Source organism: Zootoca vivipara, chromosome 6, assembly GCF_963506605.1.
Source record: "Zootoca vivipara chromosome 6, rZooViv1.1, whole genome shotgun sequence".
In the NCBI taxonomy this organism is placed as follows: Eukaryota; Metazoa; Chordata; class Lepidosauria; order Squamata; family Lacertidae; genus Zootoca; species Zootoca vivipara.
In genome coordinates this window covers 81,939,754-81,963,669 of record NC_083281.1, presented here as the reverse complement: position 1 = coordinate 81,963,669, position 23,916 = coordinate 81,939,754, and the positions used below count along the sequence as shown (strand labels likewise).

At 48.6% G+C, this 23,916-nt stretch overlaps 1 protein-coding gene across 1 annotated transcript in view; it reads left to right on the top strand.

The window, feature by feature from the left end:
* The window catches only part of AGRN (agrin), a 235,017-nt gene that overhangs the window by 137,069 nt on the left and 74,032 nt on the right, over positions 1–23,916 (top strand). The window contains exons 4-7 of the mRNA XM_035118024.2: positions 7,826–8,041; positions 11,013–11,237; positions 13,330–13,554; positions 14,895–15,101. Coding sequence (XP_034973915.2) covers positions 7,826–8,041; positions 11,013–11,237; positions 13,330–13,554; positions 14,895–15,101 — 873 coding nt within the window. The remainder of the gene's footprint in view (positions 1–7,825; positions 8,042–11,012; positions 11,238–13,329; positions 13,555–14,894; positions 15,102–23,916) is intronic.

The window sequence follows — 23,916 nt, the reverse complement described above, 5'->3', positions numbered from 1 at the left end:
GGTTGCCCCAGTCACTCTGGAGGCTTCCAGCATATTAAAAAATGGCTAAACATTAAAAGCTTCCCTCTACAGGGCTGCCTTCAGATGTCTTCTATTGTATAGTTGCTTATCTCCTTGACATCTGATAGGAGGACGTTCTACCAGGTGGGTGCCACTACCGAGAAGGCCCTCTGCTTGCTCATGATGACAGTTTATTCATGGGGAAACCCAGTCAGATGTGCGGCATAAAAATAAAATAACAATAACGTCTCCTCCTCCTCCTCCTCCTCCTCCTCCTCCTCCTCCTCCTCCTCCTCCTCCTCCTCCTCCTCCTCCTCCTCCTCCTCCTCCTGTTCAACAATGGATTCCCAAAGGGACTTCTATAGTCTTGCCTGCATGGGGTGTGAGTAGAAACCAGTTTAGTGTGCAAAAATGATTTACACATGTTGCCCCGCCCACTTTTGCCTCTGACCCCACCCACTACTGGCATGTGCCTCCCCCGTCCCAAGCTTTCCCATAAGGGAATGTTGCCCTTGGAGTGGGGGGGGAATGTCATCACCCTTTTCTGAATGGGAGAGTCCAGGGACTGAACACAGGACCTTCTGCATGCAAAGGAGATGCTCTACTGCAGGGGTCCCCAGACTTACCGAGCGGCGGGCCGGTGCCCGCCGCGCCGACCGCGCGGTGGGCCGGACTGCAGGGGAGTGCGCGCGCAGCGGGCCGGAGGGCGGGGGAGTGCGCGCCCGTGCGCATGCGCACACGCACACGGGCGGAAAAAAAATCGGCGAAAGTCGCTTGTGCGCATGCGTATGGGCCTCCCCCGACCCGGAAGTGCACCAGAAATGACCTCTTCCGGGTCGGGAGAGGCCCGTACGCATGCGCACAAAGGATTTTCGGCAATTTTTTGCCGATTTTTCAGATCGCCGCTGCGCCGCGCGCCGTGAGAGCGGGCGGCGGCAGCGGGCGGCGGGGGTCGTCGCGGGCCGGATTGGAAGGCCGATTGGGCCGCATCCGGCCCGGGGGCCGTAGTTTGGGGACCCCTGCTCTACTGCATCCAGAAGGCTTTAATCTACATGGCTTCACTAGGGCAGGCATAGGCAAACTCCAGCCCTCCAGATGTTTGGGACTACAGTTCCCATCATCCCTGACCACTGGTCCTGTTAGCTAGGGATGATGGGAATTGTAGTCCCAAACATCTGGAGGACCGGAGTTTGCCTATGCCTGCACTAGGGGATACACTGATAAGCAAGTGCTTTCCATGGATTCAGGGAGGGAGTCTCTCCCAGATCTACCTGGAGATGCTGGGGCGGGGTCTAACCTGGGACCTTCTGCATGCCGGGCAGGTGCTCTAACCATTGAGCTACAGCTCTTTTTTTCTTGACCATTGAGCTTTTCTTGACCATTGAGGTGCCTATGTGTGTTCGGACCTTTTCCCAACACGTATGTCTTCTCCCAGCGCCACCGAGACTCTTTGTCTTCTGTGCCTTCCTCTCTCTCCGAGCAACAGCTTGATAATGCACTACAAACTCTTTTAAGACTTCAGCTCCAGGAAGAAGGAGCACAAGGAGGATGGGGAGGAGGGCAGCCGGGGTGCGGGGTGGGTGGGTGGGTGGGCCGGTTGGCTGGATGTGGGGGTGGAGAAAGGGAAGGAAATAATCATCAAGTCAGTCTCTCTCTGCATTTTTAGACCCCTATTTTGCTTTTCTTGCCTCCCTTCCCCACCCCCTTATCTCACTGTGCAGAAATGGGGGGGGGGGGTGTTTCCAGAAAAAGACTCTCTCTCTCTCTCTCTCTCTCTCTCTCTCTCTCTCTCTCTCTCTCTCTCTATATATATATATATATATATATATATATGAGCGCTGAGAAAGAGACGATCCACAGAGCTTCATAAAAATGATAAATTGCTTTTAGATATTGGGCAGGAGCGAACGAAAGCTTCTTCTTCTTCTTCCTCGTCTTCTTCTTCTTTATTTATTTGACGATATTAGTCTCTTAGCGCTGTGCATTGTTGCTGTGCATATGAGCTTAAACTCTCTCCAGGCAGCTGAAGCCAGACGCCCAAGTATTGAAGTGTAAATGAACCGCCGGCAAGCGTGCTGTTTTTCTTTTCTTTTTCCTTTTTTTATAAAAAAAAGCATTCCTCTCCCCTTTTATGATTTCTCTTTTCCCACACATTATCTTTTTTTATTCATTTATTTTTTATTTATTTCCGTTCTCCCGCTGTTATGTAGGCCAGGCCTTTTCCTTAGCTGGGCGCTTTGTCCGCTTTGTGTGTGGGTCTGCGATGTCCCTATACAATTATAAATTAAAATATACATATAACTAAATCGGTAACGGGGAGAAATGCATAATAGGTGTGTGTGTGTGTGTGTGTGTGTGTGTGTGTGTGTGTGTGTGTGTGTGTGCATTATGAAGGTAGAGAGGGCACGAGGGGGGCTGTTCTTAACACAGACAAACATGCCAGGGCATTTACCCGGTATGTGTTCTTGACATTTCTGCCCCAGCTCTCTATCCCCCAGGATCCACAAGGAAATGGTGAGAGAAATTTATTTTTTTATTTATTGTGTTTATATCCTGCCCTGTTTTTCCCAAGGAGCCCAGGGGTCATGGCTCTCCCTCTCCCCATTGAATCCCTAAAACAACCCTGTGAAATCTGTTAGGCCGAGAGAGGCAGTGACTGACGGCAAGGTCACACCCAGTGAGCTTCATGGCCATGCAGGGATCTGAACTGTATGAGATATGTAATATATCTGAAACATAGTTAAGCAGCAATATTTTTACAAAGTTAAATAAGCAAACAACCAAAAATCAATCCTCACAGAAGCAGCAATAAATCAACAGAATTATTAAGAGCAATAACTAATTATGCCAGCTCTCCTTCCTTTCTTCCTCTATTGATACCCCACCTTTCCTCCAAGGAGCTCAGGATGGTGTTCCTACTCTTTCACCAGGTTATCCTGACGACAGCCCTGTGAGGTAGGCTGAGACAAAGGCTAGCCCATGGGTAGAGAAACTTAAGTGCCAGGGGCCGGATCCGGCCCAATCGCCTTCTTAATCTGGCCCGCGGGCGGTCCGGGAACCAGCATGTTTTTACATGAGTAGAATGTGTGCTTTTATTTAAAATGCATCTCTGGGTTATTTGTGGGGCATAGGAATTTGTTCACCCCCCCCCCAAAAAAATATAGCCTGGTCCCCACAAGGTCTGAGGGACAAGGGACCGGCCGGCCCACTGCTGAAAAAGTTTGCTGACCCCTGGGCTTCATGGCTGAGTAGGAATTTTGCTACAAATAGAGAAGGGAGGGGAAGGGAGAGAGGAAGAAGTGATTGTAAAAGGAGCAGCAAGGAGAGATGGAAGCACTTGTCAGCTTGGGGAGGTCAAGAGGGTGAGGATCGGAGGAATGGAGAAAGCTGCTTTATATATACCCAGTCCATCTGGCCCAATATTTTCTACATAGGCTGGCAGCAGCTCTCAAGGTTTCCAGACGTGGGGGTATTCTTGGCGATTGAGCCTGGAACCTTCTGCATGCCAAAGCAGAAGGTTCTACCACTGAGCCTTGGCCTTTAACTATAAGTCAGGTGAGGAAGGAGACAGGAGAAATTACAGCATCGCTCGGCTGTACACATTCGAGACAGCATGAGTGGCAGGACTGTGGGTGTCACGGCAGCACCGCCTCTCCATTAAGCCCGCAGCTCCCTGCCAGGGGTTTGGATTCCAGCCTTAGAGCCTGTGGATCAGGAAATCCTGCCTAAATTGAGCATAAATTATCGCATCAAGAGCACAAATCATCACAAAATGTGTGATAAAGGGCTGGCTTTTTACATTTGTAAAAATGTGCTATGGCTTTGTACATTTAAAGCGCATCTCCCCCTTCCCAAAGAACCATGGGAACTGTAGTTCATCCCCAGAGCTACAACTCCCAGCACCCTTGACAAACTACAGTTCCCAGGATTCTTTGAGAAAGGGAGAAGCGTGATTTAAATGTTCTTTAAATGGGCGGTGTGGACGTAACAGGTGTTTGGGGGCTGGTGTCTTTAGGCCACTTCCTGACTCCCTCCTACCCAGAAGGGCCCACATTCTGCACTGAGAGCAAAAAGACTGCAGACCTACTGAAGGTGCCAGAACGTCTCCATTTGCGCAACACTTTCCAAAGCGCAATGACTGCAGCTTAAAAAAACAACCTGGAATTTGGTTGTAAGGATGGGTATGTGTGTGCGAGATTAAAGATGCACAGAATCATCTCAGCTAAGAGCAAGTTGCCCAAGGCTGTCGGTGGCCAAATGAGGATTTGCTATCCTGGTGTCCGAGATCTAAGGCTGATGCTCTGGGTAACGGTGGCGCCTCTCTTTGGAGACGACATGAAAAGTCACATGCTACACACACACTTGTGTGTGTGTGTGTGTGTATGTGTGTGTGTTGTGTGCACACACTTCTCAGCTTGCATACCTGGCATTCCTCCCACCACCACCACCCACCTCCCAAATTAAAAAAGAACAGCCAAGCACCTCTCCTTCATTTGCAATTTAGATGGGGAACTGGTTGGTGCCGGCTCCTCTGATTAGCATGCGTGATAACAAGAATAGTGCATCTCTTATTAGGAAGGCGACCCACCCTCCCGCCACATTCCTAATTGCAATCTGTAATTATCATGTGTCTATCAAGTTGGTGGTTTGAGGCTCGAAGCCTTAAAAGGTCCCCTAGAAACTTGAGATATTTTAAAACAAAAATAATTTTAAAAAATCAAGCAGAAAGTTTGAAAGGAGTTTGAATTTATGCAGCAAATATAACAAAAATGAGATCAAAACAAGCATAGAATGAACAAGCATATTTAAAAACAGAAGAGCCAAATTATTAAATAATAATAATAATAATAATAATAATAATAATAATAATAATAATAATAATATGCCGCTCATCCAACTGGGTTGCCCCAGCCACTTTTGCTCCCAGCAAAAAAATAGTAAAAGGACAATACAACATCACACTGTGTACTCAGAGATAAAAACAGCAATTCAACAGTTTTGTTTGGAGAAGTGCCAGGTATATTGGCTTGAGAGGGCCTCTGCAGCCAGGGATTGATTTATGATGTGTTTGTCCTCTTTCTTTTGCCTGGCGGACTTTCAGAAACAAAACAAAGCATGATTTCTTTTCGAAAACAAAACTGTGTGAGGTACCTGCAACCTCCCAGGGACCGCGTGCCAGCAGTGGGCGGGGCCAGGCGCAAAAGGAGGCGGGGTTAAGCTAAAGAACGTAAAGCAAAGGATGTGACACACGTCTCTTTGCAGTCTTCTTCCCAGGCAAGTAAGAGGTGTTCATGGTGGGGGGGGGAGTGGCTTGCCAGGTTCCCAGAAGCATCTGTTTGGCCACTGTGCGATCAGGATGCTGGACTAGGTGGTCCCTTGGCCTGATCCAGAAGGACTCTTCTTATATTCTTAGGACATATTCCAGCCAGGCAGAAACACTCAAGATGGCAAGGCTTGTGAGGGGCATGGGCTGGGGGGAGTCATGAGGGCCAAACAGAGCACTCTTAAGGATCGTATTCAGCCCTCCCGCCCTGGTCTGAAGTTCCCCCACACTGGGGTGTGCTGTTCACACATATCTACTAATCTTGCTGCTGACTTTTGTTCCCAAATTGTGTGGTAACCTTAGGCTTGCTATACGCCTGGAGGGAATTTTGCAAAATTTGGCAAAATGTGAGGAGAAACCCGGATGTATGGCAATGCGATGGAAAAAGCAGCGAAAACAGCTCAAAAAGCTTAAAGTCACTATTTTCAGGGTAGGTTTGGGTGGTGTATGTGTGGGTTTTTTTAAAGGCTCAACAATTTTGGGGTCTTTGCGGGTGTCAGGAGTTTTCCTTCTTGAAATATGGCAACCCTAGGTAACCTGTTCCTCAGATTCTGACACTCACAGCCAAAACAATCTGGCAACAGGCTCAACCCCTCCCCCTGCAGCCTCCCCCACACCTCTGTTTTATTTGTTTTTTGTGTTTATATCCTACCATTTCCTCCAGGGAGTTCAAGCTGGCATCCATGCCCCCCCCATCTCATTCCCAACCCTGAGAAGTAGGTTAGGCTGGGTGGCAGTGACACTGGCCGGCCCAAGGCCACCGTGGTGAGCATCAAGGCCAAGTGGGGGATTTGCACCCCGGTCTCCCAGATCCTTGGTCTCCCATTTTAGCATTCTGACCGCTATGCCACTACGGCTCCCCTCCTTGCCAAACACACATTTTATTTGCAAAACTATCTGTGATCAGTAGGCTATTTTGATTAATGTTGATTGTATGGCTTTATTGAGTTGAGTCACTGGACTTTCTTTTTTGGGGGGGGTTGCTAATTGAGTTGTTCATTGATTATTGAGCGGAGGCTTCATGTGTTTGGTTATGTTTATCTTGTCATTATCTGCCTCAGGGCACATAGAGAGAAAAAAGCAGGGCATCTGTTCCTAAATAGATAAATTGGAGAAAAAGCATGCCAAGGAAACTATCCATCTTTCTAGGAAGTATGTAGAGATAACCATCACCTCATCACCTGGAGTGCTAGGATTTAGTAAGGGGTGTGTGTGTCCATCTAGCTTTGTGCTGCCTCCTCCTTTGGAAAAAGCCCATAGCTCCATGGTACAGCATCGGCTTTGATGCAAAAGATCTAGGTTCAGCCCCCAGTATCTCTAGGTAGAGCTGGGAATGTCCCATTACCTGGAAACTTGAAGGGATGCTGCCAGGCAGTGCAGACAGTACTGAGCTAGATGGACAAGTGGTGGCCAGAGAGCTCCTGGCCTTCCCTCCAGGCATCCTGGCAGCAAGGGAGAGACTCCTGCCTGAAACCCTGGAGAGCCGCTACCAGTCAGTGTAGACAACACTGAGGTTGGTGGACCAATGTTCTGATTCAGCATAAGGCAGCTTCCTATGTTCCCGTTTCAGTCCTTTATTGGGAGCCATGAGGACTAGAACCGTCCTTTATTTTCAGAGAAAGGGGTTGTGGCTCAGCGGTGGATCTAGCTCGGGACAGGGGGATCTGAGGGCGCAGAGGGAGCAGCCTGCCAGTGGCCGCCTTCCATGCTGGGGCTTCCCAGCTCATTTTTCTCAGACTCTTGGGGGCTCCTGTGATTCCTGCATGAGACCCTTCCAACCCTACAGAGTCCTATGATTCTGTAGTTCTAGGACTCTGTATAAAACAGTTTCCCACCTTCCTATTAAGGAAAGGGATGCAGATAAGAAGTAGATCATCTGTTTTGCATGCAGAAGGTCCCAGGTTCAAGGCTGGGGATGTCCCTTGCCTGGGGATGTCCCTTGCCTGGGGATGCATTCTGCAGCGCACTCCATGATTCTGAAGAGCCAAGCCACAAAGTGCCACACCTTGAAAATCATTTCCTTAATCCCAAGTTGACATTCATTGCTCCTCTTTCCATCACCTCCCGAGATCTCACTACATCCTGCTGTGATGTAGCATTTGCACAACGCATGTTAATTCACAAAGCCCTTCATTGACTTTAGTTGCTGTGCCCTCACAACAACTCTGTGACGAAGGCCACTGTTTCCATTTGGCAAATGCTAAGGCTGAGAGTGACTTCAGGAAGTCCGTGCTCTTAAGGTAGTAGCTTGCGTGTGAGTTTCTGAGATCCCAGTTCATTGTCTACACAGGCTTACGGTATTGGCCATAATTTTTTTCAGTCTTTTTTCACATAGGCATAAGGACTAGAAACCTGAGCTGGAAACACACACACACACACACACACACACACACACACACACACTATATTAAAGTTGAGATTCATGCTCAGTTTCCCCTCTTCTGACAAACCAACCCTCATTCACTGCTTAATTATATTTTCCTTCTTTGCACTCCCATCCAGTGTGCCGAGGTGTGCTGTGTGGGTTTGGTGCCGTGTGCGAGAGGAGTGCAACGGGCCCCTCCCAGGGACTATGTGTGTGCAAGAAGACCACGTGCCCCTCAGTGGTGGCCCCTGTCTGTGGCTCGGATTATTCTACCTACAGCAACGAATGCGAGCTGGAGAAGGCTCAGTGCAACCAACAGCGCCGGATCAAAGTCATCAGCAAAGGGGCATGTGGTGAGTAACTGAGTTGGGCCTTGACTCACTTGGGTCAGGACGAGCCTCCTTGCCTAGCATCTAATTCCCTAGTTCAGGAAGGTTTAGGGTTATGTTTATTAACTGCATACATTGCTTCTCATTGAAGCAAGCAATTTACAAGCAAACAATAAAATAAAATAAAATCACAAAAACGTTACTAAAAACAGATCCAACAGTACACTATCCTGTTAAACAGTACAGTGTCCTTTAACTGGTGTTGCACAAGAGGCCGGGAGAACGAAAATGTATTTGATTGGCACCCAAATGACAAGATTGGTGCCAGGCAGGCCTTCCTGGGGAGAGCATTTTGTAGGCAGCGAGCCACTGCAGACCAGACCTGTTTCTCTTCTCATCACTCTCCAAACCTCTGGGCATGTGTGAACAGTGCCACCCTTCTTTAAATCTCACCTCTGTCACTTAACAGGTAAGGTTGCCATATGCCTAGATTTTCCTGGAAATAAATACCCGGAGTACTGCAGTTGAAAGCAGTGTCTGGGCAGAAATCTGCTAAATGTCTGGGGAAATCTGGATGTATGGCAACCGATGCCAGCAGTGTCGTTTTTTTGCCAATTTCCCTTAAAAATAGCTCAACAACTTTGGCAAAAACAAAGCTGTCTGAATTTTCACTTTTTGAAACATGGCAACTCTATCAGCAGGAAGTATGTGGATGTCTGGTGGGGAGGAAACAGGGAGTGAGTTTCTGGGTGTGGATGAAATGGGAAGTGGGTGCCTGGTGAGGTGCAAACAGGAAGTGAGCTTTAGCTGGAAACCAGAAGTAGGGGGGGAAATTGGAAGCTGACATTAGCTGGGGACAGTCTAGAGCAGGCATCCCCAAACTGCGGCCCTCCATATTTTTTGGCCTACAACTCCCATGATCCCTAGCTAACAGGACCAGTGGTCAGGGATGATGGGAATTGTAGTCCAAAACATCTGGAGGGCTGAAGTTTGGGGGTGCCTGGTCTAGAGGCTAAGGAAGATCACCCGAAAGCCTGTGTGGAAAGCTGAGCTGGGGAAGGAGGAGAAGGAAAGTTGGGGGCACTTTCTCTCATGCCTCGGCCAAGATTCCTGCTCCCCCTCTTGCCGCCACCCCAGCCTTCTCAATGACAAACAGGCCTGCTTCATTATGCCTCGGGTCTACCTGCGACTGAAGCACTTTGTGCATGCATACAGAGTATGATGTGCCTAAGTGCGGCCTGTGCCCCAGAGCAGCTTATTTCCTGGAGAGGCCCGGCCGTAAGTGAGGCTAATGGATCCTCCTCGGTAACACGGCATGCACCAGCTGCTAGGGAAGAATTGTGCAAATGAACACCCCCACCCCCACCCCAAGCCTGCATGTCTCCAAGTAAATTAAGTTGACCTTCCCTCCCTCCATTCTCAGTGCCCTCCCCTGATGAGGATTTCTCTCGATAAATCTGAGCTTCTCGCCTCCCGCTGGGGGCTCTCCTGGAAGCAGGGAAGGGAGGAAGATGCAAGTGCCAGAGTGATTTATTTAAAATAATAATAGGGGATTGGGAAAGGGGGAGGGAGGGAGGAGAGTGACAAATGAAAGGGGGGGTTGTTGTAAATAAATAATTAAATAAATAAATGAGGCTGTAAGCCAGGGCCTATAAATAATACTTGGCCCATCCTGGTCAAATGTAGAGCAGCTTCTTGATGTCTCTTTCCTTCCCTCATTACATTTTGCTCATGATGCGTTAAGAGATGTCCTGTGGCTGGCACAGTTTGGGGTTTCTTTGGCTACTGACCACCCCTCCCCCACCACGGGCATGCGGCCTTCAGAAAGACTGCCCAGAAGAGAATGTGGCCCTCAGTCTGTAAAAGGTTCCCTGTTCCCGGCCTAGCTCATATAATATAACAATACTCCTTCAAGTCTTTTATCCTCTCAATTTCCTTTTAGTATCAGTCATTTCATATCCCTAACTTCCTGCAAATAATGTTGTACTCAGAGCCATCCATGTAAGAGACAATTTAAGCACAGGAGCACAATAGCCGTAACGAATCGAAGTACGCTACCATATACCTCTGAGAACTCAACAATTACTGTTTAATTTAAAACATTGAAAGTTTAAATGAGCATTAACTATGTTAAGAGTTTAGTTTACAATATGCAGTGCCAATCATGTCAACATTATACCCACATAGAGGCTATTTAAATCTGCACATTTAAAGCAGTATCATACCACTTTAAACAGTCATGGCTTCCCCCAGAGACTCCTGGGATCTGTAGTTTTTTAAGGGTGCCGAGATTTATTAGATGATGGCCCCATTCCCCTCACAGAACTCCTAGAATGGCTTGACAATCCCTCTTCCCAAGGAACCCTGGGAACTGTAGTTCTGTAAGGTCTATTTCCCACCATTTGGTGGGGATTCCCACCAAACATTATCATTTATTATTTCAGCAATAACCACAGCCATCTCTAAGCAGTGTACAAAAAAAATCCCAATGCAATAAGACTAAAAAAGGACATAAAACAATAAACTGAGAATTCAGTTTAAAAGCCTTCGGGGTGGGGGGAGTCTTCAATAACTGTTGGAAGTTCAACAGGGAGATGAGGCCTCTCTGGCTTCAGCTGGAAGGGGGTTCCATAAAATTGGACCCACGATACAGTACTGAACCCACAGGAAACCACTAACAGTGACTCCCATGAAGCATAGCTGCCAAGTTTTCCCTTTTCTCGCGAGGAAGCCTATTCAGCATAAGGGAAAATCCCTTTAAAAAAGGGATAACTTGGCAGCTATGCCATGAAGACCTTAGTGATCTGGCAAGGATATAAGGGATCAAGTGGTCCCTGAGATATCCTGGACCCAAGTTGTTAAGGGCCATTCCTAAGCAACATCTCCCCCACCATGCACACTTGCCAAAGATTGCACCTCTCATCAGTTCCCTTGTTCAGTCATGCTTTTGCATGCTCATCAGTCCAGGCCCTGTGCCTCCTCTTCTTTCCCCCAGGTTCAAAGGACCCCTGCGCAGAGGTGACCTGCAGCTTTGGAAGCACCTGTGCCCGCTCCACGGATGGGCTGTCGGCCAAGTGCATCTGCCCGTCCTCATGCAGCGGCGTGCCTGAGAATGTGGTATGTGGCAGCGATGGCAAGGACTACCGCAGCGAGTGCCACCTCAACAGGCACGCCTGCGACAAGCAAGAGAACCTTTTCAAGAAGTTTGACGGGCCTTGTGGTGAGTTTTCTGGGGCTTCCGGCTGCCTCACTATTCTCTTTGGCCCTCCAGATGTTGCTGGGCTGCCACTCCCATCTTCCCTCAATGTTGACTATGCTGGCTGAGGCTAATGGGAGTTCCCCACCTGTGTTTCAGTGTCTTAATAAAAGCCAGAGCAGCTGCTCATGCAGAGGCACAGGAGAGAACCTCCTTTCTAAATGGTGCTCCCATCTCCCAGGCACCTTTAGTCCAGGGATGGGGAAACTGTGGGCCTTCTGGTGTCATTGGATTATGACTCCCAGCATCCCTGACCATTGGCCGTGCAGGCTGGGGATGATGGGAGTTGGAGTCCAGCAAACATGCAGTGAGCAACTGCTTGCCCACCATTGCTTTAGAACAGTGTTTTCCAAACTTGGGTCTCCAGCTGTTTTGGACTACAATTCCCATCATCCCTGACCACTGGTCCTGCTAGCTAGGGATGATGGGAGTCGTAGTCCAAAAAACAGCTGGAGGCCCAAGTTTGGGAAACACCTTCCCACAGCCTTGGTTGCCTAGATGGTTTGGGACTGCATCTCCCATCATCTCCATACCATTTGGGGGTGGTAGGAGTTGCAGTCCAACCACACCTGGGGACTCAAAAGTTTGGGATAGGCTGTCTTAGTCTGAAAGTACTCTGAGGCTGCGCATTGTTAAAAGCTAAAACAAAAAATGCTTTGTACATTCTCAAGGGAATTCTTTTCTGCTTTGTTTTCCCCCACTCGGGTAAAACGGCCTCTTGCCCAAGTTCCCACCAAAATTTCTAACCAGCTTCAGTTGTGCTCTGCTGTGTGTTTTTGAGGTTAAAGAGTCCTCTCTCTCCCAACCCAATACATACATGTGTGGCTCTTCTAGTCTCCATGGTGATGTGTTAATTCTCCATCCTCCCTTTTGGGTTTCTCTCTCTCTCTGTGGAGGGGCCGGATAGGAATGTAGATATTTCAGAGTCTTCAGATTTTATATTATTTTTCAGAACTTGTGGGTTATATTTGTTAGGAAATAATGCCCTTTTGTGCATATGTGTTTCTGCTGATAATGAAGTAGGAATCAGAATCAAGTTGGTTCTTCCCAGGTATTATCAGCTGGGCTCTGAAAATGCCCCTGTGGAGAGACAGAGAAGGGGGATTAGCCAATAAGTAGTCCTGTATCTTTGGTGTTTCTATAAAAGTGCCCAAGGGGTAAATGGAAGGCGATTTTGATAAACCCGGATTAGGTGGCAGGGAGCTGGAAGGCCAAGGATCTCCACCTGTGCTCAGATACGTGTGAGTGTGTGTGTGTGTGTGTGTGTGTGTGTGTGTGTGTGAGAGAGAGAGAGAGAGAGAGAGAGAGAGAGAGAGAGAGAGAGAGAGAGAGAGAGAGAGATGCACATTGGTTCTGCACATCTCCTTTTGATGTGGCCCATGTCCCGACCACCTGGAAAGTCTGTCTTTTTTAAGTGGTCAGTATCCTTCCAGGACCCTTGATTCACCTTTCCTGCACCCTGCAATAGGTCTATAGGTATGAACTCTTGCAAGGCTCTCTAGCCTCCAGCAAGTGGGTAGATTTCCATGGAGAACCATGGGGATCTATCAGGTCACCATTGAGGGGGGGGGTGTTTTTCTGAAATTGTGTGTGTGATGCGGTGCTGTGGGTTATGCCCCATTTGCAATAAACACTTGAAGCAGTATCCTATCATGCCCCCCAGAAGCATAGGCACCGTCACTTTTTAAGGGTGCTGAGAGTAGCACCCCAATTCACATTACAGATTCACAGTTCTCAGAGTGGTTTAATAGTCAGCCCCTCTTCCCAGGGAACTCTGGGAATTGTAGCTCTGGAAAGGGGAATAGAGCATCATCCCTCCACCAGCACTTGTGCCAGGGAAAGACCCCCATCCTGAGACCCTGGAGAACTGTGTTTAGTTCTACAGTGTTGGACTAGATAAACCAAAGACAGCTTCTGTGGAGAAACTATATCTGCTGTGTTGAGTCCGTAGCTCAGTGCTAGAGAAGTGGCGTTACACACTGAAAGTCCCATATTCCTGGGATGGCTGGAAGCTTTTTCCATATACTCACATCATTCCTCACCTACTTTTTGCCAGACCCTTGCAAGAGCACCCACAACGACATGAACAGAGTTTGCCGGGTCAACCCTCGCACTCGGCGTGCTGAGCTCCTACTCCGGCCTGAGAGCTGCCCGCTGAAGCGGGATCCAGTGTGTAGCGATGAGGGGGTAACCTATGACAACGACTGTGTCATGCAGAGGTCGGGTGCCATTCGGGGGATCGAGATCCAGAAAGTGCGGTCAGGACAGTGCCTGCTTCAGGGTAAGAGAGTCTAAATTCCAAATTGTTACAGGTCGATGTGAAGGGTGTTTGAAACAAAAGCCTCTAGGGACAGATTTCTGCAGTGGGAGGGGGGCCAGCACCGGAAAGGCCCTGTCCTTAGAGTGAATCACAATAGGTTTCATTTACATTTCCCCATACAAAAGTATTGGGACCATTTTCTTCTAGAGGAGAAAAGGAAATCCTGTAGGCAGTGAGGAGGAGTATGGTTGAAGGGGTAAAACAAATAAATAGAATCAGAACCCTCTTGCTTCTGACGTGACTTGCCAGTGTGCATGCTCTGTGGAAGGTGGTGGAGAATGCTCAAAGCACCCAACCGTCAACCAATGTTTTTCACTGGTCAGAATGCATATTCTCCACTTGGAGACTTTGCACATTCACCAGCCAATGTGTACAATACACCACAAAATGTGACTTAGAGATTCCAACCGTCAACCAATGTTTTTCACTGGTCAGAATGCATATTCTCCACTTGGAGACTTTGCACATTCACCAGTCAATGTGTACAATACACCACAAAATGTGACTTAGAGATTTTGCTCACCAACCAGTGTCTGCAATACTCCATTCACCATTTTAATATGCACATCTTTCTCCACAATGGCTTGAGATCTGTGCAGGGGCTGGTTCTTAGGCACCTTCTCCTTTTATCAGGGGCATGGTCTTTAGTGCTGTCAGCCCTGCCCTGTGGAACTCCTTGCCACCAGAGGTTCTGCAGGAGCTGCCCCTGCTTCATGTGAAAACCATATTATTCAAGACGGGCCTTTCAAACCTGAGATGCTTTGCCACTCACTCTTACTGACATGTTTGATGTTTTGGTTGCATTTTTAGCCTGTACACCTCCTTGTGATATTTTGCACAGAAGTGTGGTTTATAAATATTCCAATAAATAAAATATATTGTATCACGAGAAAGCTCTCAGTTTGCGAAATGCCCGGGCCCGTCTCTAGGTGCAGTCCCGGTGGTGTGGGGCGCCAGGGCACCAGGCCAGCAGGGGGGGCACTGCACGGCAAAGCCGTGCAGAAGCCGCGCTGTGCGCTGCGAGGGTGGGGCGCCGGAGCGACCTCAGCGCCAGGGCGCCCAACCTGCTCGAGGCGGCCCTGGAAATGCCTACCATTTATTCATCCTGGGCCCCAGGATTTACTCTGTCACAGAATCATAGAATTGGAAGGAACCCAAGGGACCATCTAGCCCAGCCCTCTTCAATAGTCAATAACGGAAGGGAGAGATTGGGCGTGCCTCTTAGTTTAAAGTGGCTACTGATCCACCTTCCAGTGCTGCTCCCGAATTTCACTGCTTTCTCCTGCCCGGTTCTTTTCCAGACAAGTGCAAGGACGAGTGTCGCTTTAACGGCGTGTGCCTGAACCGCCGGGGGGCTGCCCGCTGCTCGTGCGAGCGTATCGCTTGTGATGGCTCCTACCGGCCTCTCTGCGGCAGGGACAGCCGGACCTATGCCAACGACTGCGAGCGGCAGAAAGCTGAGTGCCAGCAGAGAGCCGCCATCCCGGTCAAGCACCAGGGCCCTTGTGGTAAGTGGTGCGAAACTGCTGGGGGTGACAGCTTCTCCCTGCCTCCCTAGTTGTTGAGAGTGGAAGAGGCCCAAGCCCTTCTCTCTCCCTGTATCATCCGTTTGACGAGTCCCCGCGAACCCAATTTCCAAAGGTAAGTCGCTGCTCGTTTGAATGGGCCACTGGTGGCAGGTCTGATCTGCCGGCTCATCTCCTCTGAAGTGATTGTGCCCCTGCGCCTGCTCTGTTACTTCTTGCTAAGGTTGTGTTGGGATTTTGCCTTCCGGTCATCTCCCTCCTTCGCTCGCTCCCTCTCTGTAATGGGGAATGTTTGAATTATGGTGTCTGGAGTGTTCAGTCCGTGTCTCCCACCCACCCAGCCTTCCTCCCTTTCATCTGTCTGTCCATCCGTTTGTGACACCTACCCGCCAACTCGCTCTGCCTGCCATGCCATTCAGAAGCAGCTCCCATTGCTGTCCTTTTGCACCACAGGTGATTCCTTTCCTCCCAGGTAACGCCACTTTGGGAGGAGCTCCCATGATGCTCTCCACGCCTTTGCCTTCTCCCCCATGTCCCTTCTGCCCTACAAACCTTTCTCAGTTTACAGGTGTGATCTGTAGGCTATGCTTCTCGCCTTCGTCTTTTCTTGTCTGTCTCAAATCTGTCGAGAGGGAGAGAGCCTGATACACGTGAAACAGGTATTGGATTCCCTAGAGTAGACTTTCAGTTCTGAAGTGAGCGGGGCCCAGCAGAGCCCCTTGGGGAGGGAGCACCAAAGTTGTGGGGCCACCACTGAGAAGAGCCCGTCATCCCAGCTGCCCAACAGGATTGACTCAAGGGATTGACTCACTGCCCCGTCAAAGGGAAAGGGTGGGGCAGGGAAGACCTGGTTGGAACCTCAGTTGAGACAAAGCCTAGCAAGGAGAAGGTGCTGGCAAGGAGCTTAAGGGGAGGAAAGTCCACCGGGTGAGGAGGCCTCAGGCTGTATCCAACAAGGAACTGCTGGAGTGTACTCCGTGAAGGACAGGTATATGATGTAACACCCTGTCCCCCAGAAACAGCCGCAAACTGAACAATCCAGCAGTTGTGGCTGTTTGTAAGCAGGAAGAGTGCAGCATGCACATAATTCTGTGCATGTCCCTTTGGAAAGGAGGGGGGAGAGTATCCATCTGTATCTTCAGCAACATTTGCAGACCTCACAGTTTCCTCCACCTAGGAAGGGAAGAGAGCTGAGGAGTGGGAAGTCTGTCTCTTCACACACACCTCAAAAAACCCCACCTCGTGGAAGTCATGATGTTGTTAGCAAAGCCCAGGGATTAATTTTGAAAGTGCGCTAGGCAAAGCCAATCAAAGGCAAATGGAACGCAACTACCTTTGAAGCCAAAGGCCCCTGAAGCTTGAAATCGTGGCACAGAGCTTGGCAGAGCTTCAAGGTTTGCTCCTGGCTTTTATCCGTACCTGGCAGAGGAGGCCAAAGGCTCTTCAGGGGCACAGAGAGCGCCTGACTCAGCTGTTCCTTCCTAGATCCAGGACAGGAAATGCTTGGAGGCATTTCTGTGTTCTCTTCCCCCACCCAACCCGCCTTATTTTAGATTTTTAGAGGGCAGGCTTTTCTCGTGTGTCCTGGGTGGCCTCCTCCTCCTCTCCAGGGCATTGTACTCTGCCAACCCCAGTGGACACAACATGCTCTCCCCACCCCCCCACCCCCAACCAAACAGCTAGGGAATAAATGAAACCTTTCCTGGGATATGCCATCAGCCAGGACTTGAGAGATGCTTCCCTCCCCAAGGCAGCTGCGCTTGACAGCTCAAAGGTTGGCCTCTAACCAGCAAGGCATGCCCTCTGCCATGCAAAGTGAGCCTCCTCCAATCTGATGTGGACCCTCTGGAGATAGGCTTTATATATATATATATATTGCTCACAAGTCACTGGTCCCAAGTCCAGCTGAAGGTGATGTTCTGCTTGTGCTGCTCACAGCAAGGCTTGGAGGCAAAGCACAAGCATTGCATGAAGGCTGTCCCAGGTTGACTCACCAACTAATAAGGAAGCAGGGACCCTATAGGGCAGCTGCCATTCAGAGTAGGTGGCGCTAAACAAAGATGGACAGACATTCTGACTCTGTATGAGGCAGCTTCATGTGTTTAGCAGGATGCAGATTTCTCCTTGTTGTTGTTGTTAACTGGATGATTAAAAAGTGGGATGCTAACAGGACCCAGGTTTAGCTTGGGTGAATATTACAGGGCAACAATACTTGAGGGTGGTTTAGACTACAGTGGCACACACACACACCCTACTCCATACACGCACGCTGCACTTCTAGTACATGTTCAGCCCACATTCCCAACTGCAGATGAGATGTTTAAATACGTATGTCACTTTAAGCATGCTCTGACACTGCTCCAAGAAGCAGCTTGAAAGCAGAGCTGGAAGACAGGAAAGGAATGGAGAGGTGAGGTGGAGCTACCTTGGAAATCGAACAGAATCTGTTCCGGAAGTCTGTTCAGCTTCCAAAACGTTTGGAAACCAAAGTGCAGCTTCTGATTGGCTGCAGGTAGCTCCTGCAGCCAATCGGAATCCACGGAAGCCCCCTTGTATGTGCGGGTTCCAAAGAACGTTCGCAAACCGGAACACTCACTTCTGGGTTTGTGGCGTTCGGGACCCAAAACATTCGACTTTCAAGGTGTTCGGGATCCAAGGTACGACTGTACTTTGCAGCATTTAATAAAAAGAAGAAGATAAGCTGCCATTCTTTATCATGTGAAATTGCCAGCTTTGAATGACTTTTGTTTTCCCCATCCTACTATTTTAACATGCTAAAAACACTCTTGCAATTGAAGCTCAGCCCTAGAGCTTAATTCCCCACCCACCCCGCTTTTCACTTAGAACTGGTACCCTCCCCATGATGATAAGTTGACAAAACCTTTAGCTGATTGAACTGCCAATGAAAGTTTGCAACTTACCTCCTGTCGATTAGTCCCATCCCTGGGTCTTGGGTGCTGGGCTCTTCATTGCAAGAGGAGGGGAGGAATTCAACAGGGTATGTCTGAAGGGGGCAGAAGAGGGAGGTTGTCCATAGCTTTGTCTGTCTTCTCCCTCCCTCCCTCCTGCTCTTTCTATCTCTTCTTCTTGTCCTTTTCTCTTTCTTTCTTTCTCTTTCTTTCTTTCTTTCTTTCTTTCTTTCTTTCTTTCTTTCTTTCCGTTGTGTGTCTTGTGTCTTCCAGCGTTGCCTGTTTGGAGAAAGGAGGCCCGTCCGCACAGTGCCCCGCTGCACCCCACCAGGATGTCTCTGCTCCGAGGTCGGCTTTCCACCCTTCCTGCCCCCCCCCCCGCTCACCACCCTTCCTTAACTCTGCCCAAGATGATCCACCCTCTTCTCTTTGTGCCATTAGTCCTAAGGACTAAGCAACCCCTTCCCCACTTGGAATGGAAATTTTTGAGCCTTGTAAAATGCTTTGCATTTCCTCTTCCCCAAGACGGGTTGTGCACGGAGTTATGCCACGAGCATTTGCTTTTCATGGTTGCTGTCATTGCAAGAGGCCATTGCCACCCACCCACCCTGAACGGTGTCCCTTCTCTCCAGCACGCACTGTGTGGTTCTCCTGTTCCCTGCGAATGAGGTGATTGCCTGGCTTCTTGTCATGCTGTCTTCAGACCCTTTCTTCCATCTTTGGTGTGTCTGTCTGTCTGTCTGTCTGTCTGTCTGTCTGTCTGTCTCTCTCTCTCTCTCTCTCTCTGTGTGTGTGCATGTATGAAAGCAGTCACTCCAGGGTGTGTGTGTGGGGGGGGAGTTTATACCTGGGGACAGTGTTCTCTCATGCCAACACACTCACATCAGGCACAGGAAGGAGTAGCAATGTCCAATGTCTTCTTCCTTGACCAGCAGGCAGTAAGAAGCCTTTGGATTGACTGGGCCTATTATAAATACCGGGAGCAGGATCTTCTGCATGCCATACACCAATCCCTCGGTCCCAGCTCTTAACAACTTGAAAGCCAGTATGCCCAGAAACCAATGTCCCCACTGTGGAAGGACGTGTGGATCCAGAATTGGCCTCCACAGTCACTTACGGACTCATTGTTAAAACCGTGTTTATGGAAGACAATCCTACTCGGCTATGAGTTATAGAAGAAGAAGAAGTAGTAGTAGTTAGGAAATTGCATTAGGACCCGATTAGATGTAGGATTCAATGTGAATAAAAGCTGGGTGGGATGGGACACCATATATGCCGCCCCGGGATCTTGGAGGAAGGGTAGAACATTGGGAAATTCAGGACAGATGAAGGGAAGTCCTTCTCATAGCACTTAAGTTAAAGCTATGAACACATTCCCACAGGAGGCAGCGATGGCCAACAATTTGGATGGCTTTTTAAAAAAGGATTAGACAAATTCATGGGGGAGAAGGTTATCAGTGTCCGCTAGCCTAATGGCTGTTCTTTGCCTTCACTGTCTGATGCAGTCATACAGTCTGAAGAGGTATAGTCCTGACACAAGTTTCCAATTCACTGAGGCCTAAGAGAAGTAATTGTCTATCCATTGCACTGTCCATGCATCACACCCTCCTGTCTGTCTGTCTGTCTGTCTGTCTGTCTGTCTTCCATGTCTCCCACCACCTCTTTTCTTTCTGTCTCTCTCCTCCTTTCTCTACTTGTTCAGGGCTGTTGTCTGAACCCCATGGAATGTGGTCTCTCCTCCACACGCACATACCGCCCCTGTAATGCCTCATCCCTGCCTTTGGCTTTCCTCTTTTGGCCTGTAAGCATCCTGAAACTGCATAGTACCAGCATATTGCCTTTGGCAGAACAGCAGCAGGTTCCTCCCCCTCCCCACCCCTGCATTCACCCGCCCACCCTTTGATCCTGCTGCCTGCCGCTTGCATGAAGATTATGAATCCAGTGAAAACTCTTAAGCAAGAGAGACTGCTTTTGAAACACCGAGCAACCTCCTGCGCCTCGTAGGGTGACCTTGAGGCTAAGGAGAACTCCTGCAGCGAAGAAGAATTCTAACTTAGGACTTGGCTGCGGTGGGTCTCGCCTGTGGATTGATGGGGGCAAAGCACTTTCCCGCCTGCAATTCTATAGGCAAGCAGAGAACTAGGCATCCTGAGAACCAGAGCTGCTTCTTCACTACCGTTATTTAAAAGCAGCAAAGCTTCTAGCCCTCATGAAACTTGTGGGAGGTGATGTCGCGGAAGGTGCAGACAGGGCTGAGCAAATCGTCACATAGCATCGAAGCCCACTGAGTAACTGTGGGGCAGCCACTCTCTCTCAGCCTAGCCTAGTTCACAGGGCTGCTGTGAGGATAAAATGGGGAGTAGTGGGACCTGAATTCCTTGGAATACAGGTGCATTATCATCATCGTCAACAACAGCAACATTCGCTCTCACCCTCAGCAGGGGTGCCCTATAGCTCCTTGCCTCCCACTGTGAGCAGCAGTGACAAAATAAATGGGAAAAAATGTGGGTGTATATAAATACACCCACAAGTTTGTTTCATGGGCATCATTAGTACCAGTTAGAGAGTTTAGCTTTTCACGGCAAAGAAATTTGGTTTACTTTGAGATAGCTAGTTTACTTTTATCTTATTTTAAAAGATGTAGACTTCAGGGGAGGGGGCAGGAAAGCATATTGGGATCGGCTCTAATTCAGACAAGCAGGTAGATGTTTGTGCTCTGTCAGCTTGGGGTAATTTGCTTATAAGAAACGGGCAGCCATTTGCCCCCCTATCTCCTTTTCTCCATTTTGAAACCAAGAAAGTCGCCACCAAGCTTTCTCCCCTGAGTACATTGAGTAAGCATGTGGCAGCTTTTGGTTCACCCAAAAGACAAATAGATTCCTGAATAGTTTCCTATATTACCTCACCCATCTTTTTGATGTGAGGGCGGCAGAATACCTCCAGTGTCCCTCCCCTCACACTCAAAATTAATGGCACCATTGCGGCTACGACAACCGGAGTCAACTGTGCGGCCATGATGGGCCTTCCCTCTGTCCCTTTGTCCTGTTTGCTTAGAAGCTCCAAAATGGAGCTGGGAAAGGGGACCAGGAGGGGGTGTACCTGCCCAGGTGACGTTGATAAAGGAGCCCCATTACAGAGCAGGTTCTGTTGAGGGAATAGATTATCCTTGGGAGGGACAATGAGGCATTCGTGCTCATAAATAATGCTGTGTGAGGGGGAATCACCCCAGCAAAGTCGGGATGGGCCTGAAAAGAAAGTTGGGCCACACACACACACAAAAAGATTTAGTAGACATTCATTTGTTAATGGATTTGTCCTGCCTTCCATCCAAGGAGTTCAAGGCAGTGCACATGGATGGCTCTCCTCCCACCATTTTATCCTCACAACAACCCTGTGAGGTAAATTAAGCTGAGAGAGGTCTATATATGCAATTAGGCTGAGTGAGATGGCCGCCTCAAGCAGCTGATATCGGGTGTCACAGGAGGACAGACAATTGTTACTTTCTTTCCGTATATTTAAAGCACATGGCTTTCCCCAAGAGAATGCCAGGAATTGTAGCCCCGCCCCCCCTTTGCAGAATTACAATTCCCAGCATCCTGGGCAAACTATGATTCCCATGATTTTTCAGGGGAAGCTGTGCTCTTCAAATGTATGGTGAGAGGGTGACCTCCAGGGCAAAAGTAACTCGGCCAGCCTTGAATACTATGCACGTTGACTCGGGAGGTGGCACGATTTTCCACTGGCAAAATGTGGAAAATTCCACTGTCCCTAACTGTTCACACATGCATGTTAGCTGAAGATCGGTTTTAATGAGAAACGTGTGGTGAATGTGTGAGTAGGGTCACCCAGCGAGGAGGTATTTCAACCCAGGTCTTCATGCTCCTAGTCAGACACTTAGGCCACATACCATACATTGAAAGCAGATTTCTACAATTCTCAGTGCCCTTAACAAACAAACAGTGCCCATGATTCTTTGAGGGGAGGGTGACGCTTTAATTGTATGGTGACACTGGCTCCCAGGAGTCCTTACCCTTTGTCAACTGTAGTTCAGAAACGACACAGTGCGCAAACAAAACCCGTGGGAACCATTCTCTCTATGGAGGGGAGAAGGCCCCCCTCGGAGGTGGCTCAAAATAGTGAAGTGCCAGAGGCAGATAAACAACCCACCCCCTGGCAGAAGTGTTTTAATCGTTTAATTAATTGGCCGTTTGCTGCCCTTTTAATGCATTATTATCCCTTAATCCTTAGCTAACACCACAGGCACCCTGGTGTAGGTAGTTCTATGGAAACATTTATATACGGAACCCCCACAAAATTGGAATAGGGGAATAAAGTCCTCTTTACTGAGGAGTTGGTGCTCCCTCAGCATAAAAAGAAGCCAGAAGTTAATACCCTGAAGGATTTGTGTTAACTTTTCATGCTTAAGACCAGGCATCCCCAAACTGCGGCCCTCCAGATGTTTTGGCCTACAACTCCCATGATCCCAAGCTAACAGGACCAGTGGTTGGGGAAGATGGGAATTGTAGTCTAAAACATCTGGAGGGCCGAAATTTGGGGATGCCTGCTGAAGACGAATGCTTAGGACAGGTGTGCAGAACACTGAGCCCTCCAGATGTGGGCTAGTGGTGATGGGAACTGTAGTCCAGCAACATCTGGAAGGCCAAAGTTTCCCCACACCTGGCTTAGAAAACATGGAAGTGGTTCTATAGGGACAGCCCCTTTTACTGGAAGAAGTGTTGTTTTTTTTGCTGGCAAAAGCAGTCTCCCTTGCTCCCCACTTAGGACTGAGTTTAGGGTGGGTCTTTTGCAAATCTGAAGCAGGGTGGTAGTGGTCTTGGTTTTATTGGGGATGTGCATATCTGCCACTCTATGCCTCTTGGTGGAAGACAAGGGGGTGGGGGGTGAGTTGGGATGAGAGATTTAAAGTGGCAAAGGATTCTTAGATGTGTGATAAAGAGAGATAATCCTCTCCCTGACCCACTGTCAGCTATGTGCTTCTGCCATGTATGAACAATAAAGGGTGGCTTTTGCCTAGTCGTTGAAAAGGGTATGAATGGGCTTCAGAAATTCCTTTGTCTGATGTCAGATGTTATCAGCAAGGACTAGCTGCTTAGGGAAATCTGCGGTCCTAAGCAGCTGTGTCAGGAAATAAAACAGTTAGGGATGCAGACCCAGGAGTCCCAGTCCTAATTCCAAATTTCTAGGTGCTGGACTATGCTGATTCTCAAAAGTGGCATCATGTCAGAAGCCGGGTTTGATTACTCATGATGAAATAGTTTTTTTAAAAAACAAAACAAATGTAAAGGGGTCAGGATTCTTCAAATATACTGTCTTGAATATTTCTTCCACCAGGAGGCAGTGTTTGGTTTGGGGGAGGTCATTGTTCTTTTAACTTGCCCTTTGACCCCTCTAAACCAAGGAAACCCTCCTAACTGTGAACAGAGGACAAATGAGGTACACTAGTTTTCTTTTAAACTGACAAGAGGCCTCAAAGCATGCAGGAGTCCTGATAAAATAACCAAGCCATCACTCATGAGATCTAGCCACATGCCTTGCTGCAAAATTTTGGAAATGTGCATTTCAAAATAAGCTTTTCCTTTACAAATCCAGGAAACACCTTTTTGACATTTGGGTTAGTCGCGTGCTTCCAAATTTTGTTTTACTCTCCCAAAAACCAAAGTGTTCAGGATTTCAGAATTCTGAATATCCTGGCTAAACAGTCTTCTGCTTCCCAAAAAAGAAGGAGCAATATTGTGCTGACTGACTAAAAGGAAGAGCAGAAGCGTTTTGGCTGCACTCCAGGAGATTTTTCTTCAGTCAGATAGATTTATCACTCCCTGCCAAATAGTGAACTGTGGAACCTATAATGAAGGGTTGGCAAACACATG